Source organism: Apodemus sylvaticus, chromosome 8 (assembly GCF_947179515.1).
Source record: "Apodemus sylvaticus chromosome 8, mApoSyl1.1, whole genome shotgun sequence".
Classification (NCBI taxonomy): domain Eukaryota; kingdom Metazoa; phylum Chordata; class Mammalia; order Rodentia; family Muridae; genus Apodemus; species Apodemus sylvaticus.
The window spans coordinates 6014351-6028400 of NC_067479.1; the positions used below are offsets into that span (position 1 = coordinate 6014351).

General features: G+C 44.5%; 1 protein-coding gene across 4 annotated transcripts in view; it reads left to right on the forward strand.

Moving 5' to 3' along the window:
- The window catches only part of Dzip1 (DAZ interacting zinc finger protein 1), a 57014-nt gene that overhangs the window by 36557 nt on the left and 6407 nt on the right, over nucleotides 1–14050 (forward strand). For all 4 annotated transcript variants that reach the window (XM_052190650.1, XM_052190653.1, XM_052190652.1 and 1 more), the window contains 5 exons: nucleotides 3050–3186; nucleotides 5486–5648; nucleotides 5986–6115; nucleotides 6931–6984; nucleotides 12817–13010. In XM_052190650.1, coding sequence (XP_052046610.1) covers nucleotides 3050–3186; nucleotides 5486–5648; nucleotides 5986–6115; nucleotides 6931–6984; nucleotides 12817–13010 — 678 coding nt within the window. The remainder of the gene's footprint in view (nucleotides 1–3049; nucleotides 3187–5485; nucleotides 5649–5985; nucleotides 6116–6930; nucleotides 6985–12816; nucleotides 13011–14050) is intronic.

Genomic DNA, 14050 nt, shown 5'->3' on the forward strand with positions numbered 1-14050 from the left:
AGTTAGTAAGAAATTTCTTATGTCAGGAAACTTTAAGGCAAATATCCTTCATTTCGATAACTGCTCTCTGACGGGATGGTAAAGTGACTCCCGTTTTGCATACCTGATGATGTGAAACCCTCTGTGCCAGAGTGGTTTCTCACAGTGTTAGTCTGAATAAGTGAGTGAAGTTTTCCATTTCCAAATTACTGTGTTACAAGTGCTGGGGATGAGACTTGGGGCTTGCACACGCTGGACAAGGGTTCTGCCTGGGAGCCATAGCCCCGGGGACCGACCTCAAAAGTAAACACAGGCTGTAAGCACTGGGCACAGAATAGAGAAAATGCTATCCCCAGTGTGTCCGGTGGGAGCTGGCCAAGGTTTGAGTTGATAAATTATTTTTGCTTACATATTTATTTTGACATCCCTAAAAATTTTATGTTTTTTTAAAGTTTATGAAAAATTGGGTAATTATCTTCTCTTTTTAAAAATCCCTTTTTGAGGCAGGATTTCATGTATTCCAGCTGTACTTGAGGTCTGCTTCCTCCCCCCACCCTCCCCCACCTCTCCCTCCCAAGTGTAGTGGCAACAGGTGTCTGCCATAAACATTCAGGGTTCTTTTGGGAGTTGGCTTTGGTTTGGGTTTGATTTGGTTTGGTTTGGTTTTCTAGACAGGGTCTCACTGTGTAGACCTGGCTCAGGAAGAGAGGTGAAAAAAATAGGTATTCCAATATGTAAACTTTGAAAAATGTCTTGGTTTTTTATTTTGTGTGTGTGTGTGTGTGTGTGTGTGTGTGTGTGTGCAGAGGCCAGAGGCCAGAAGAGGGCAATGGAGTCCCTTGGAGGGAGAGTTACCAGCAGTAAGCTGCCTGACACGGCCACTGGGATCTGAGCTCAGAACTTTTGGAAGAGCAATGTGTGCTCGTAACTGCTGAGCTATCTCTCCAACCACAACATGTAAAATTTTAGTAGTTGTTATAACTCCTGTGTTTGCTGGGATTTTACCATTTTATCTTATTTTTATAAAGCTACAAATACAAATTGAAAATTGTCTAAACCAGTCCCGTTCATAAAATTTACATGATATATATTTTCATGTCCTAGCGTTCCTATGTTAATCATTGGCACTTTTTAAAAAATACACTTTTATTGAGGTGTATTTCCATGTATCTTTACTAGTTGCCGCTAACTTTTTATTTACTACTTCCATAGTAGCACCGAGATCCCAGGAGCCCTGCCCTGGCCAACTAGACAGCAAATCCTGTGATGTAAAGCACGCTGGTGGTCGGAATGACGGCCAGTTCCTAGGACAGAGTTGTTGTTGTTGTTGTTTGGTTGGGTGGTCAGGGGGTTGTTTTGCTATTGTTGGTTTTGTTTCTCTTTCTGTGTGTGTGTGTATAGTTGCAGTATTCTAAAGTATTGGCTCTGTGTGTGTGTGTGTGTATGTGTGTGTATATGTGTGTATGTGTGTGTATATGTGTGTTGTGTATATGTGTATGTGTGTGTATATGAGTGTGTATATGTGTGTATGTGTCTGTATATGTGTGTGTATATGTGTGTATGTGTCTGTATATGTGTGTGTATATGTGTATGTGTGTATGTATGTGTGTATGTGTCTGTATATGTGTGTGTGTATGTGTGTATATGTGTGTGTATATGTATGTATGTGTGTGTTTGCAGAGTTTTCTAAACCAGCAGTTAATCAAGCTCATGAATGGTGAGAGTGTAAGATTTAAGGTGACCCTGACTTGTAATAGCATAATCACATATACTTTGATATTTCCAGCTGAGCGATCAAGGATAGCAAAGCGTTATATCTTCATGTAGGAATTTTTGCTATTCAATATGCAAACTCGTTTGGCTAATTTTGTTTTTGGTGAAAATTAATTAATAGGTGGACATTTTGGCTCATGCTTGTAATCTTACCATTCCATCACTGGCTTCGAGGCCAGCCTGGGCTATATATTATAGTAAGACCTTGCCTCAAAAAAAAAAAAAAAAAACCACAAAATCAAAAAACATTAATTTAATAAAATCTGATTTAGTATTGGGATCAGATGGGTATCTGCAAAACGTGTGATTAACATCTTCCACAGATCCACGTCCCATATGCTAAGGCAGATGAGTAGCGAAGAAGAGTGGGGGGTTGCAAACAGTCTGAAAGAAGAAACGTGTCTTTCAGGCGTAAGGCATGTGTTTTGTCCTCGTGAGTGAAATGAACCTGCTTGGAGGTGGGAGCCCAGAGTGACAGTACATTTGCCAGACTTCCTCAGATCTGGCTTTGGACAGTCCCTGAGGTTCCCACCTGACAGATACTGGCTCTTTTTAGTCAGGACTTAAGCTACGGCGGACAGACAGACCCTCATTGGGAAGGGCCATGCCTTCAGGCTCGTGTTCCAGGCTCTCTTCAACTAGACACGTTTCCTGTGGGCGCTAAGGTAGACCAGCACGAGCTGGGGCTGTAATCATGGCTCTGTTCAGCTACCTGAAGGAGCAGGGACAGGAGACTGGGCCGGGAACGTGCAAAGCGACTTACCTGGGCTTTTCTTGCTTCTTTGTTTAGCTTTTGTTTGTGTTAAATTATAGGTTGTTTCCCTTTCTAAGGCTTTGGTAACCTGTTTGAGGTTTGGTGACAACTCTGAAAGGGGAGGATAGACACCAGCTTTGGTGTGTACTTAGCATTCATTAAATTGTCTCCTTAAAATTTAAATGAATTTTAAATAAATTGGACTTCTTCTCTTTGTAAGATAAAGTCTAATTAAGCTTAGAGACATTTTGGGCAATACGCCCACTGATAAAACAGTAAAGAAATATATATTATGTCTGCTTCTTAAGTCAGTTGACTCTAACTTAGCTGAGCAGTCAGGAGTATTAGAAGTCACTGAGGTTCTGAGGCAGACTTAAAATGGTTGCAGAAGCTAAGATACCTAGGCCTTGCAAAACATCCAATACCTTAAAATCTTTACAAATGTTTACTTTCTGCCTCAAAGTTGCATGTTTTGAATTTCCACATGAAATGGGTTTGTATAATCCTCTCTAAATCTGCTTTTTTTATAAAACCGTATCTCAGGACGAGAAACCGAGCAGAAATTAAATAAAAAGACGTACTTTCGGAAGACATCGGCCGCCAACCCGTCCCCTAAGGAGCTGAGGACCAACCTGGAGGAGGAGCTGGGAAATAAACTGAGAAGCTTTGGGATCAGCGCGGTAGGTCCTTCAGTCTCTGAAATTTGCTCGTTAGGTTCCAGCTCCTAAGTCAGGACACAGAGAAAATAAAAGAGGGCTTCTTAACTCTGTCCGAATTTAGAAACTGGATGCTGAGACGACTCAGGTTAGCAGCGCTGGGTAGCGTTTGCTAGAACCTGGCACATTTCTAAGACCTTAACAAATACAAACGTGTTTATAAATGGGGGGGTAAAGCTTGGAGGAGATGACATTATTATTTCTGTTTTACATAAAGATGAGGTAACTTGACTGGCTTCACGTGGCTAGTCACGAGGGAGCCAGAGTGTGTCTGCGTGCTGTCTAGTACTCTGTGTCTTGCCTCTTGCAATGATGTTCCTTGTTTGTTTAGTGCACCAGCAGGTCGGCCTGTATTTACTATAGCATTTAGTTGTAGAAATACGGTGGAGTTTTAGCTCTTTTTGATAGTGGATGTGCGAGGGTCCTGTGTGGACTCAGCTTCTAAGTCTTGTCCATGTCCTTTGCGGTGGCCATAGACCATCAGGCATTTTTTTTTCTTGGAGGTATTTCTAGGAATGGCATTACCGGGTCAAGAAGCAGCCATGTTTAATATCGTAGCTGTGGCTGAATTGTATTATTAAGTGTTCCAGTCTACACTTCCGCTATACAGGCAGAAGAGCTCAATGAGACCAAGTCTTCAGTCAGTCCTTAGTACCGTCAGCCTGTAATTTCTGCGTAGACTCTCTGTGTGGGTTTTAATCGGAGACATCCATGCAGTGTCACAGTTCCTTTGCAGACACTCTTGAGACTAGATTTCTGTGCTCACTGTTTCTGGACTTTGATTTTGATCAGAGCCTTATCTACGGTTTGTCTCCTAATACTTGGAAACATTTTTGCTTGCTTTGTGTGTGTGTGTGCATGTGTGTGTACACACACATATTTGTTCAGAATTAGAAACGTTGGACTTTATTTCCAGTTGAAGGAGTTGACCTCCTTCGTAGCTTGTGTGACGCAGCTTTGTCATTCATTTGGAATCGTGCTTTTACCACGTGGAAACCCTCCCTGCCTGCTCTTTATCCAATCGCTGACTTGAAAGTCAGCTGACTTCCCTTTATTCACACTGACTTGCTTGTAGGAGCTGCACATTAGTCTCACTATTTCAAACGTTTGCCAGTTCATCCACCGCTTGTTCCTGTTGAACTTTAGAAAAACACTCCCACTTCTAGATCAGCTGTGGTTGGGGTTCTGATGGAAACTGTGAAATTCTGGGTGTTAATTAGGAAAGACTGGCAGCTGTATAGCATCAGATCCTCCCATCTAAGTACAGGGTGTAGGAAGACAGACATTAACCCTGATGGTCACAGAATGTATTGGAAGTCTTTGACCCTCTTAAGAGACCAGAAGATGCTGGGCAGATCAGATGACGAACAGAGGACAGAGGAAATGTGGACATGACACCTATCTGATGACAGACACTTCCCTCCTGGGCAAGTGTGGGTCAAGATGGGGAACTCAGAAGAGAGGGGGTGTGAAGGGGGACTGGGGAGAGGATGGGTGCACTCGTGAGTCAGGCACTAATGCAGAACCAACCCTGTAAGTAAGAGTACCTTCTCTTCTGACTACATGCCCGTCAGCTGCAGAGTCCCTCGGTCACCTGTGTAATCACACTCATACACTTCAGCTGTACAGGACACACACATAACCAGGGCTCCCCTCTGCAGAGAGAGTGATGAGCTTCCCACGCTGGCTGGCATCCAGCTTCTTTCTTTCTTTCTTTCTTTCTTTCTTTCTTTCTTTCTTTCTTTCTTTCTTTCTTTCTTTCTTTCTTTCTTTCTTTCTTTCTTCTCACACATCTTTATAGGACAGGCCCATAGGACTTGTGGCTATGTCTGTCCTGCTGTCCTGTCTTTCTCACCAAGGCGTCCTTGGTGCCTGAACACCTGGGAATGACTCCTTGCCAGGTTCTGCAATCTCCACCTTTCATGAGATTGCAGCTGAGCACACACACACACACACACACACATACACACACACACACACACACACACACACACGCACACACACATGCACATGCACACGCGCGCGCGCACACACATACCCCCTTCTCTGCAGGCCAGGGCCTCTGATGGCTTTTCTTCTCAGGATTCCTCCCAGTTGCGTTGCAAGCTCCTTTTAGAACCAGGAGAGTTTGTTGTATGCTGGGCTCCCGTACCTAAAATGACCCTGGATCCCAAAAGAACAGAGTTAATGCTGATGTATGTCTACGAATGAAGCACACCCAAGGATGGTGACAGCAGATTGACATGACATCCTATTCCTTCAGAATATCCAAGGTATTCCGTGTGAGATCTTGACTAGATCACTGAAAGCCATGCAAGTCGCCAGACACGATCTAGCAAAGCAAATGCCTGACATTCAGCAAATCCGAGAGTCCCTGGAGCACCAGCTGATCTGTAAGATGGAGGAGAAAGTGTCACAGTCTTCAGGTAAGCCCGCTGCTACCACCTGGCATTCTACGGCCGCAAATGAGAGCCAAGTCTGACAGCCTTTTAATAAGTACTCAGGAGGTGAGGGCAGGTGGATCAGGAGTTCAAAGACATTCATAGACGTATAGCAGATTCAAGGCCAGCCTGGGCTACAAGAGACCTTTCTTTAAAAAAAAAAAAAAAAAAACAATAATAATGAAGGCCTCGGCTTGGGTCCCAGAGCTGAGAGGTGCCTTGTCTTTTTCTGTGGCACATGGGTTAGTGTTATATTTTTTAGTTAAGCCTTTTCCCCTTACCATAAAGCAGTGGAGACTCACGAAGGATCCTTCTCTTCCAGATAGGCACAATGTCCCTTCCATGACCTCCTTTCCACCTGAAGAAGTACCCAGAGCAACCCAGCTTCCCCCCAAAAGCAGACCGTTGGTCAGACAGAGAACCGTGTTTACTGATAAAGCGGCTGTCCCAAAGTGAGTATTTTCAACTGTAAGAAGAATGAAACCACTGTGTGTCCTAGCCAAGTAAAGCTGCTGTAATCATGCATCATGGGCCGGATCAGTGAAACAACTGGAATTTGGTTTGGAGGCCAAAAGATCAGAAGAACCAGGGTGTCAGAGATCAAGCTGTACTGCCAGAGCTATTCCCTCGTGTGTGCTCATACGGGGAACAAGCTCTGGTCTTCCTCTTTTAAAGGCAGTGCCTTCATTACTTTTTAGTTGCTGTGACAAAGCACTATCACCAAAGCAACTTATAAAAAAAAGCATTTGATTTGGGGTTCATGGGCCCAGAGAGTTAGAGCCAGAGACCATCACAGAGGGCAATATGGCAGCAGGCAGGCAGGCAGGTGTGGCGCTGGGGCAGCCCCTGAGAGCTAGCTTACATCCCAGTCCTCTAGCAGAAGGTCCAGAAAGCTAACTGAGAAGGGGTGGGCCATTGAAACCTCAAAGCCTGTCTCCAGCGACACACCTCCTAATCTTCCCCGTTGGCCACCTGGGAACAAAGCATTCAAACTTTTGAACTTCTGGGGACCATTTTCATTCAAGCCACCGCCGGTAGCAATGCCATCGTCAGGAGCCAACCCTGTGACTCCATTTGTCCAATTACTTCCCAGAGTCCTGCCCCTGGATGTCATCACACTTCAAGTCTTGAATCTGCAGCGATGAATCACGTTCACAACGACCTTGTGGTTTCTGATCGATAACCAAAGGCGATTTGTGGTTTTTCCATTCACTTGTCTACCTTCCTCTTATTTTTTTTCACCTTCCTCTTATTTTTTTTTTTTCAGACTCAAGAAAAATACCAAAGAAAGTCATTTTCTCAGAAGGTTTCCACCTACCAAGTGAGTCCTGGCAGAGGTACCGGGGCTGGCGGGGGATAGAACGTTTTCACGTGTTGCCCTCATGGTGAAGTAGGGCCCGCTGCGGCTAAGGAAAGCCACGGTGATTATTCATCATGGTTACCTTTTGAGTCCCTTCTGGTTATTATCTTTGACTTCATTAGTTACCACACCACTCAGTAGCTTTGCCACATGACAGTATCCACTAAGAAACAGGACCACCCTGAGTCATTGGGGTGCAGCCTCCTACAGTGTGCTTTCTTCATAAGCACATTTAAGTACAGTGCACGGTGTTTTGGTGTCAGCTGGTTCTGGTATTCTGGCTCCTGTAATGGCTGGTGATGACTTCTGTTGAGGTCTTTTCAATGCTAAGAATCTCTATTCACTCATCAGCTGATAGCCACCTGGTGCCTGTTTTGAGCCCAATTTAAGAAACACTTCTGTACTGTGTCACAATGCTTTTTTTAAACAAATTTTTGGGGGGCATTGGTTTGTTTTTTAGATAGGGTCTTATTATGTAGCTCTGGCTAACCTAGAACTCTCTATAACTATGCTGGCCTTAAAGTCACAGAGATGCTCCTGCCTCTGCCTCCTCGGTACTGGGGTTAAAGGTGTTGGATGCCGTGCCTGGCTTAGGATTACTTTACAAATTAAATAAGAACCTATAAAAGGGGCATGGCACTTGTGGGCCTCCAGTAAATTGCAGGGATGTTCCTGTTATTAGTTCTGAATAACACTCAGGGTTCAGTGCCCTCATTGTCTGAGTCCGGAGATATCAACGCCATAAAACCTGTCTCCTCTGGATACCTGAAAGTAGTGATGATAATGGTTTGTCTTTTTATGAACATAACCTCATGGAAAGAGCTTTGCTTCGAGGGATGTGTGTGGCCGAACCAACATCCACAAGCAGATGTGGCATACAGAATTTAGACATTCTACAAATGCTCTTCAAATGGACAAACACTCTAAGCTTATCTTTCACTTCCAAATAGGGGTAGTAGTCCCCAAGTCAGAAGTAATGCCATTTAAAAATAAAATGCTGTAGGTGTAGAAATTTATTTTCAATCACTAAGAAGTGTTTTCCTTTGGCATTTAAAAGCTAAGAATATCGAGAGCGCACTTTTGTGTTTAGGGGTTGAGACTGCACATCTGGGTTTAGGGGTTGGGATTGTGCACATCTGGGTTTAGGGGTTGGGACTGTACACATCTGGGTTTAGGGGTTGGGATTGTGCACATCTGGGTTTAGGGGTTGGGACTGTACACATCTGGGTTTAGGGGTTGGAACTGTGCACATCTGGGTTTAGGGGTTGGGACTATGCACATCTGGGTTTAGGGGTTGGGACTGTGCACATCTGGGTTTAGGGGTTGGGACTGTACACATCTGGGTTTAGGGGTTGGGACTGTACACATCTGGGTTTAGGGGTTGAGACTGTACACATCTGGGTTTAGGGGTTGGGACTATGCACATCTGGGTTTAGGGGTTGGGATTGTGCACATCTGGGTTTAGGGGTTGGGACTATACACATCTGGGTTTAGGGGTTGGGACTGTGCACATCTGGGTTTAGGGGTTGGGATTGTGCACATCTGGGTTTAGGGGTTGGGACTGTGCACATCTGGGTTTAGGGGTTGGGACTGTGCACATCTGGGTTTAGGGGTTGGGACTGTACACATCTGGGTTTAGGGGTTGGGACTGTGCACATCTGGGTTTAGGGGTTGGGACTATGCACATCTGGGTTTAGGGGTTGGGACTGTACACATCTGGGTTTAGGGGTTGGGACTGTACACATCTGGGTTTAGGGGTTGGGACTGTACACATCTGGGTTTAGGGGTTGGGACTATGCACATCTGGGTTTAGGGGTTGGGACTGTGCACATCTGGGTTTAGGGGTTGGGACTGTACACATCTGGGTTTAGGGGTTGGGACTATGCACACCTGGGTTTAGGGGTTGGGATTGTGCACATCTGGGTTTAGGGGTTGGGACTATGCACATCTGGGTTTAGGGGTTGGGATTGTGCACATCTGGGTTTAGGGGAATTTCAGTTTTAACAGCTCTGCTTCATGATGTCAGACTGGGTGACTCCTTAGGCTAGCACATGGCTTCCCTGCCTCATTGTCTATGGGTTCAGGGGAGTTCCCTTTATTGTAGTTTCTGGGAACCACCTGAGGTGGTCTGTAATACTTTAAAAGGCAGTCAAATCAATATGGAGAATTCTCAAAAAACTAAAATTAGAGCTGCCATATGACCCAGCTATTCCATTTCTGGGCAAACAGCCAGAGGACTCTTGAGTCCCACTACACAAAGGTATTCGAATACACATGTGCTTTTTCTTCACTATGTGACATAGCTAGAAAATGTCCACCAAGAGATAAATGATAAGGAAAATGTGCCACATACACACAATGGAGTTTTGTCCAGGAAAATGGTTAGAACTCCAAATTACTGTGATGCCAAGCATTCCATGTGCAGAAAGACAAATATCTATCGAGTGCTGTCCTCATATGCAGACTGTGTGTGTGGATATAGATATAGATATAGATATAGATATAGATATAGATATAGATATATATGGGTGAGGGAGGGGTGGTGAAGAGACCACAGATGGGAAAAAGGTACTGAGGAATGTTGCAGAGGGGAAAAAAAGAAATAAGAAGCAGGGGACAGGATGCGTGTAATGTGTAAGCAGCGGGGGTCTGCTGTGGGGAGGGAGGGGCCCAGCAGAGGGCGCTGAGGGAGAGGAAGCAAAGAGCAGCCAAACAGCTTTGTGAGAATTTCTAGTACAGCCAGCTGTGTTGTCATTAAACAGCATTGTGAGAATTCCCAGTACAGCCAGCTGTGTTGTCATTAAACAGCATTGTGAGAATTCCCAGTACAGCCAGTTGTGTTGTCATTAAACAGCATTGTGAGAATTCCCAATACAGCCAGCTGTGTTGTCTTTAACAGCATTGTGAGAATTCCCAGTACAGCCAGCTGTGTTGTCATTAAACAGCATTGTGAGAATTCCCAATACAGCCAGCTGTGTTGTCTTTAACAGCATTGTGAGAATTCCCAGTACAGCCAGCTGTGTTGTCTTTAACAGCATTGTGAGAATTCCCAGTACAGCCAGCTGTGTTGTCTTTAACAACATTGTGAGAATTCCCAGTACAGCCAGCTGTGTTGTCTTTAACAGCATTGTGAGAATTCCCAGTACAGCCAGCTGTGTTGTCTTTGAGAATTCCCAGTACAGCCAGCTGTGTTGTCATGAAACAGCATTGTGAGAATTCCCAGTACAGCCAGCTGTGTTGTCATGAAACAGCATTGTGAGAATTCCCAGTACAGCCAGCTGTGTTGTCTTTAACAACATTGTGAGAATTCCCAGTACAGCCAGCTGTGTTGTCATTAAACAGCATTGTGAGAATTCCCAGTACAGCCAGCTGTGTTGTCTTTGAGAATTCCCAGTACAGCCAGCTGTGTTGTCATGAAACAGCATTGTGAGAATTCCCAGTACAGCCAGCTGTGTTGTCTTTAACAGCATTGTGAGAATTCCCAGTACAGCCAGCTGTGTTGTCATTAAACAGCATTGTGAGAATTCCTAGTACAGCCAGCTGTGTTGTCTTTAACAGCATTGTGAGAATTCCCAGTACAGCCAGCTGTGTTGTCATGAAACAGCATTGTGAGAATTCCCAATACAGCCAGCTGTGTTGTCTTTAACAGCATTGTGAGAATTCCCAGTACAGCCAGCTGTGTTGTCTTTAACAGCATTGTGAGAATTCCCAGTACAGCCAGCTGTGTTGTCTTTAACAGCATTGTGAGAATTCCTAGTACAGCCAGCTGTGTTGTCTTTAACAGCATTGTGAGAATTCCCAGTACAGCCAGCTGTGTTGTCATGAAACAGCATTGTGAGAATTCCTAGTACAGCCAGCTGTGTTGTCTTTAACAACATTGTGAGAATTCCCAGTACAGCCAGCTGTGTTGTCATTAAACAACATTGTGAGAATTCCCAGTACAGCCAGCTGTGTTGTCATTAAACAGCATTGTGAGAATTCCCAGTACAGCCAGCTGTGTTGTCATTAAACAACATTGTGAGAATTCCTAGTACAGCCAGCTGTGTTGTCTTTAACAGCATTGTGAGAATTCCCAGTACAGCCAGCTGTGTTGTCATTAAACAGCATTGTGAGAATTCCCAGTACAGCCAGCTGTGTTGTCTTTAACAACATTGTGAGAATTCCTAGTACAGCCAGCTGTGTTGTCTTTAACAGCATTGTGAGAATTCCCAGTACAGCCAGCTGTGTTGTCTTTAACAGCATTGTGAGAATTCCCAGTACAGCCAGCTGTGTTGTCTTTAACAACATTGTGAGAATTCCCAGTACAGCCAGCTGTGTTGTCTTTAACAGCATTGTGAGAATTCCCAGTACAGCCAGCTGTGTTGTCTTTAACAGCATTGTGAGAATTCCCAGTACAGCCAGCTGTGTTGTCTTTAACAGCATTGTGAGAATTCCCAGTACAGCCAGCTGTGTTGTCTTTAACAACATTGTGAGAATTCCTAGTACAGCCAGCTGTGTTGTCATTAAACAGCATTGTGAGAATTCCCAGTACAGCCAGCTGTGTTGTCATGAAACAGCATTGTGAGAATTCCTAGTACAGCCAGCTGTGTTGTCTTTAACAACATTGTGAGAATTCCCAGTACAGCCAGCTGTGTTGTCATTAAACAACATTGTGAGAATTCCCAGTACAGCCAGCTGTGTTGTCATTAAACAGCATTGTGAGAATTCCCAGTACAGCCAGCTGTGTTGTCTTTAACAGCATTGTGAGAATTCCCAGTACAGCCAGCTGTGTTGTCTTTAACAGCATTGTGAGAATTCCCAGTACAGCCAGCTGTGTTGTCATTAACAGCATTGTGAGAATTCCCAGTACAGCCAGCTGTGTTGTCTTTAACAGCATTGTGAGAATTCCCAGTACAGCCAGCTGTGTTGTCTTTAACAGCATTGTGAGAATTCCCAGTACAGCCAGCTGTGTTGTCTTTAACAGCATTGTGAGAATTCCTAGTACAGCCAGCTGTGTTGTCTTTAACAGCATTGTGAGAATTCCCAGTACAGCCAGCTGTGTTGTCTTTAACAACATTGTGAGAATTCCCAGTACAGCCAGCTGTGTTGTCTTTAACAGCATTGTGAGAATTCCCAGTACAGCCAGCTGTGTTGTCTTTAACAGCATTGTGAGAATTCCTAGTACAGCCAGCTGTGTTGTCATTAAACAGCATTGTGAGAATTCCCAGTACAGCCAGCTGTGTTGTCTTTAACAGCATTGTGAGAATTCCCAGTACAGCCAGCTGTGTTGTCTTTAACAGCATTGTGAGAATTCCCAGTACAGCCAGCTGTGTTGTCATCAAACAACATTGTGAGAATTCCCAATACAGCCAGCTGTGTTGTCTTTAACAACATTGTGAGAATTCCCATTACAGCCAGCTGTGTTGTCTTTAACAACATTGTGAGAATTCCCAGTACAGCCAGCTGTGTTGTCATCAAACAACATTGTGAGAATTCCCAATACAGCCAGCTGTGTTGTCTTTAACAGCATTGTGAGAATTCCCATTACAGCCAGCTGTGTTGTCTTTAACAACATTGTGAGAATTCCCAGTACAGCCAGCTGTGATGTCATCAAACAACATTGTGAGAATTCCCAATACAGCCAGCTGTGTTGTCTTTAACAACATTGTGAGAATTCCCATTACAGCCAGCTGTGTTGTCATTAAAAGAACCAGATTTCAAAAAGGAAGGTAAAAAGAAAGGACAAGTGGCTAATAAGTTCTGAAGTGAGGGAGCAGCGCCCCTGACCCCCGGCTTTGGCTCTCACTCACACAGGACGCCCCCCTTCAGCTCAGAGGAAGACCCGGATGAAGAGGACTTCCTCCAGGCGTACCTCTCCCCAGACTTGCTCGCCACACGGCCACCTAAAAGCAGCACGAGTCACTTCGGAAAGAGCGCCGTCAAAAGTGACACGGACTGGACGGAGGGAAGCGAAATGGACGACTCGGACTTCTCTCCTAAGCTGTCAGGTGAAGCCCGACCCCTGAAAACCCTCCTCAAGTGTATGGAGAGCAGTGGTCTCCTCTCCCAGGGCACCAGGCACTGGGCACCTGAGCTGGGATTGTCGGGGTGGGGGGAAACCCACGCACCTTCAAGTAGAAGGGGAAGAACAGTTGGAGATGTCTGTGTGTATGGGCTTCCTCAAGCTGCTGTAACAAAATACTGTGAGAGACAAACAACAGAAATTCATTTTGCCAATATTCTGTAGGCTGGATAAACAAACTCAGGGTGCTGGCAAGGTCCTTTCCTGACAGAGCTACCACAGAGAGAGACAGAACGCTCTCTTTTGCAGTGGCTCTCATCTCTCTGGCTGTCTTCTTATCTTCCTCCCGCTGAGTTCATGGCAGTCCTGGTATTCTAATGGTTACAGCAACTGTTCACATAGATCATGGACCACCTTTTTTTTTTTTAATTATGTGAGTATGTATGTGTGTTTGGTGCATGCATATATATGTGTGTGCCTGTGTGTGTCTGCTAACACAAGTGCACACATTTGCAAAGAACCAAGGTCAATGTTGGGTATCTTGTCTTTTGAGGCACAGTCTCTTATATGAGCCCAGAGCTCACTGATGTGGCTGGCTGCTCTTATGTACACCTCCCCCCCCCCCCCCACACACATACACACACACGCACTGGGATTGCAGGCACGTGCCCACACAGCTGGCTTTTATGTGGATGATGAGGACTGAACTCAGGTCTTCATCCGTTAATCTGGGATGGCTGAGAACGGCTGCTCTAATGCACCTAATGAACTTGACAGGGTAATTTGAAAGAAAGACAAACTTCCAGTGTGAGATTTCTGATAAGCTACCAGGGAAGTAGAGGCAATGGATAGTTTTTTAAAATAGATTTTTTTTTAAAAGTATACTTTTAAAGTTACAAATTTTAAACACAGTGGGTTTAATTATATTACACATAACTCTTATATACTATGTAATTATATAACTTTAGAAAACACAATGGATACGTTTAAAAATAACACACTATATTGGAGAATACCCATTGGATT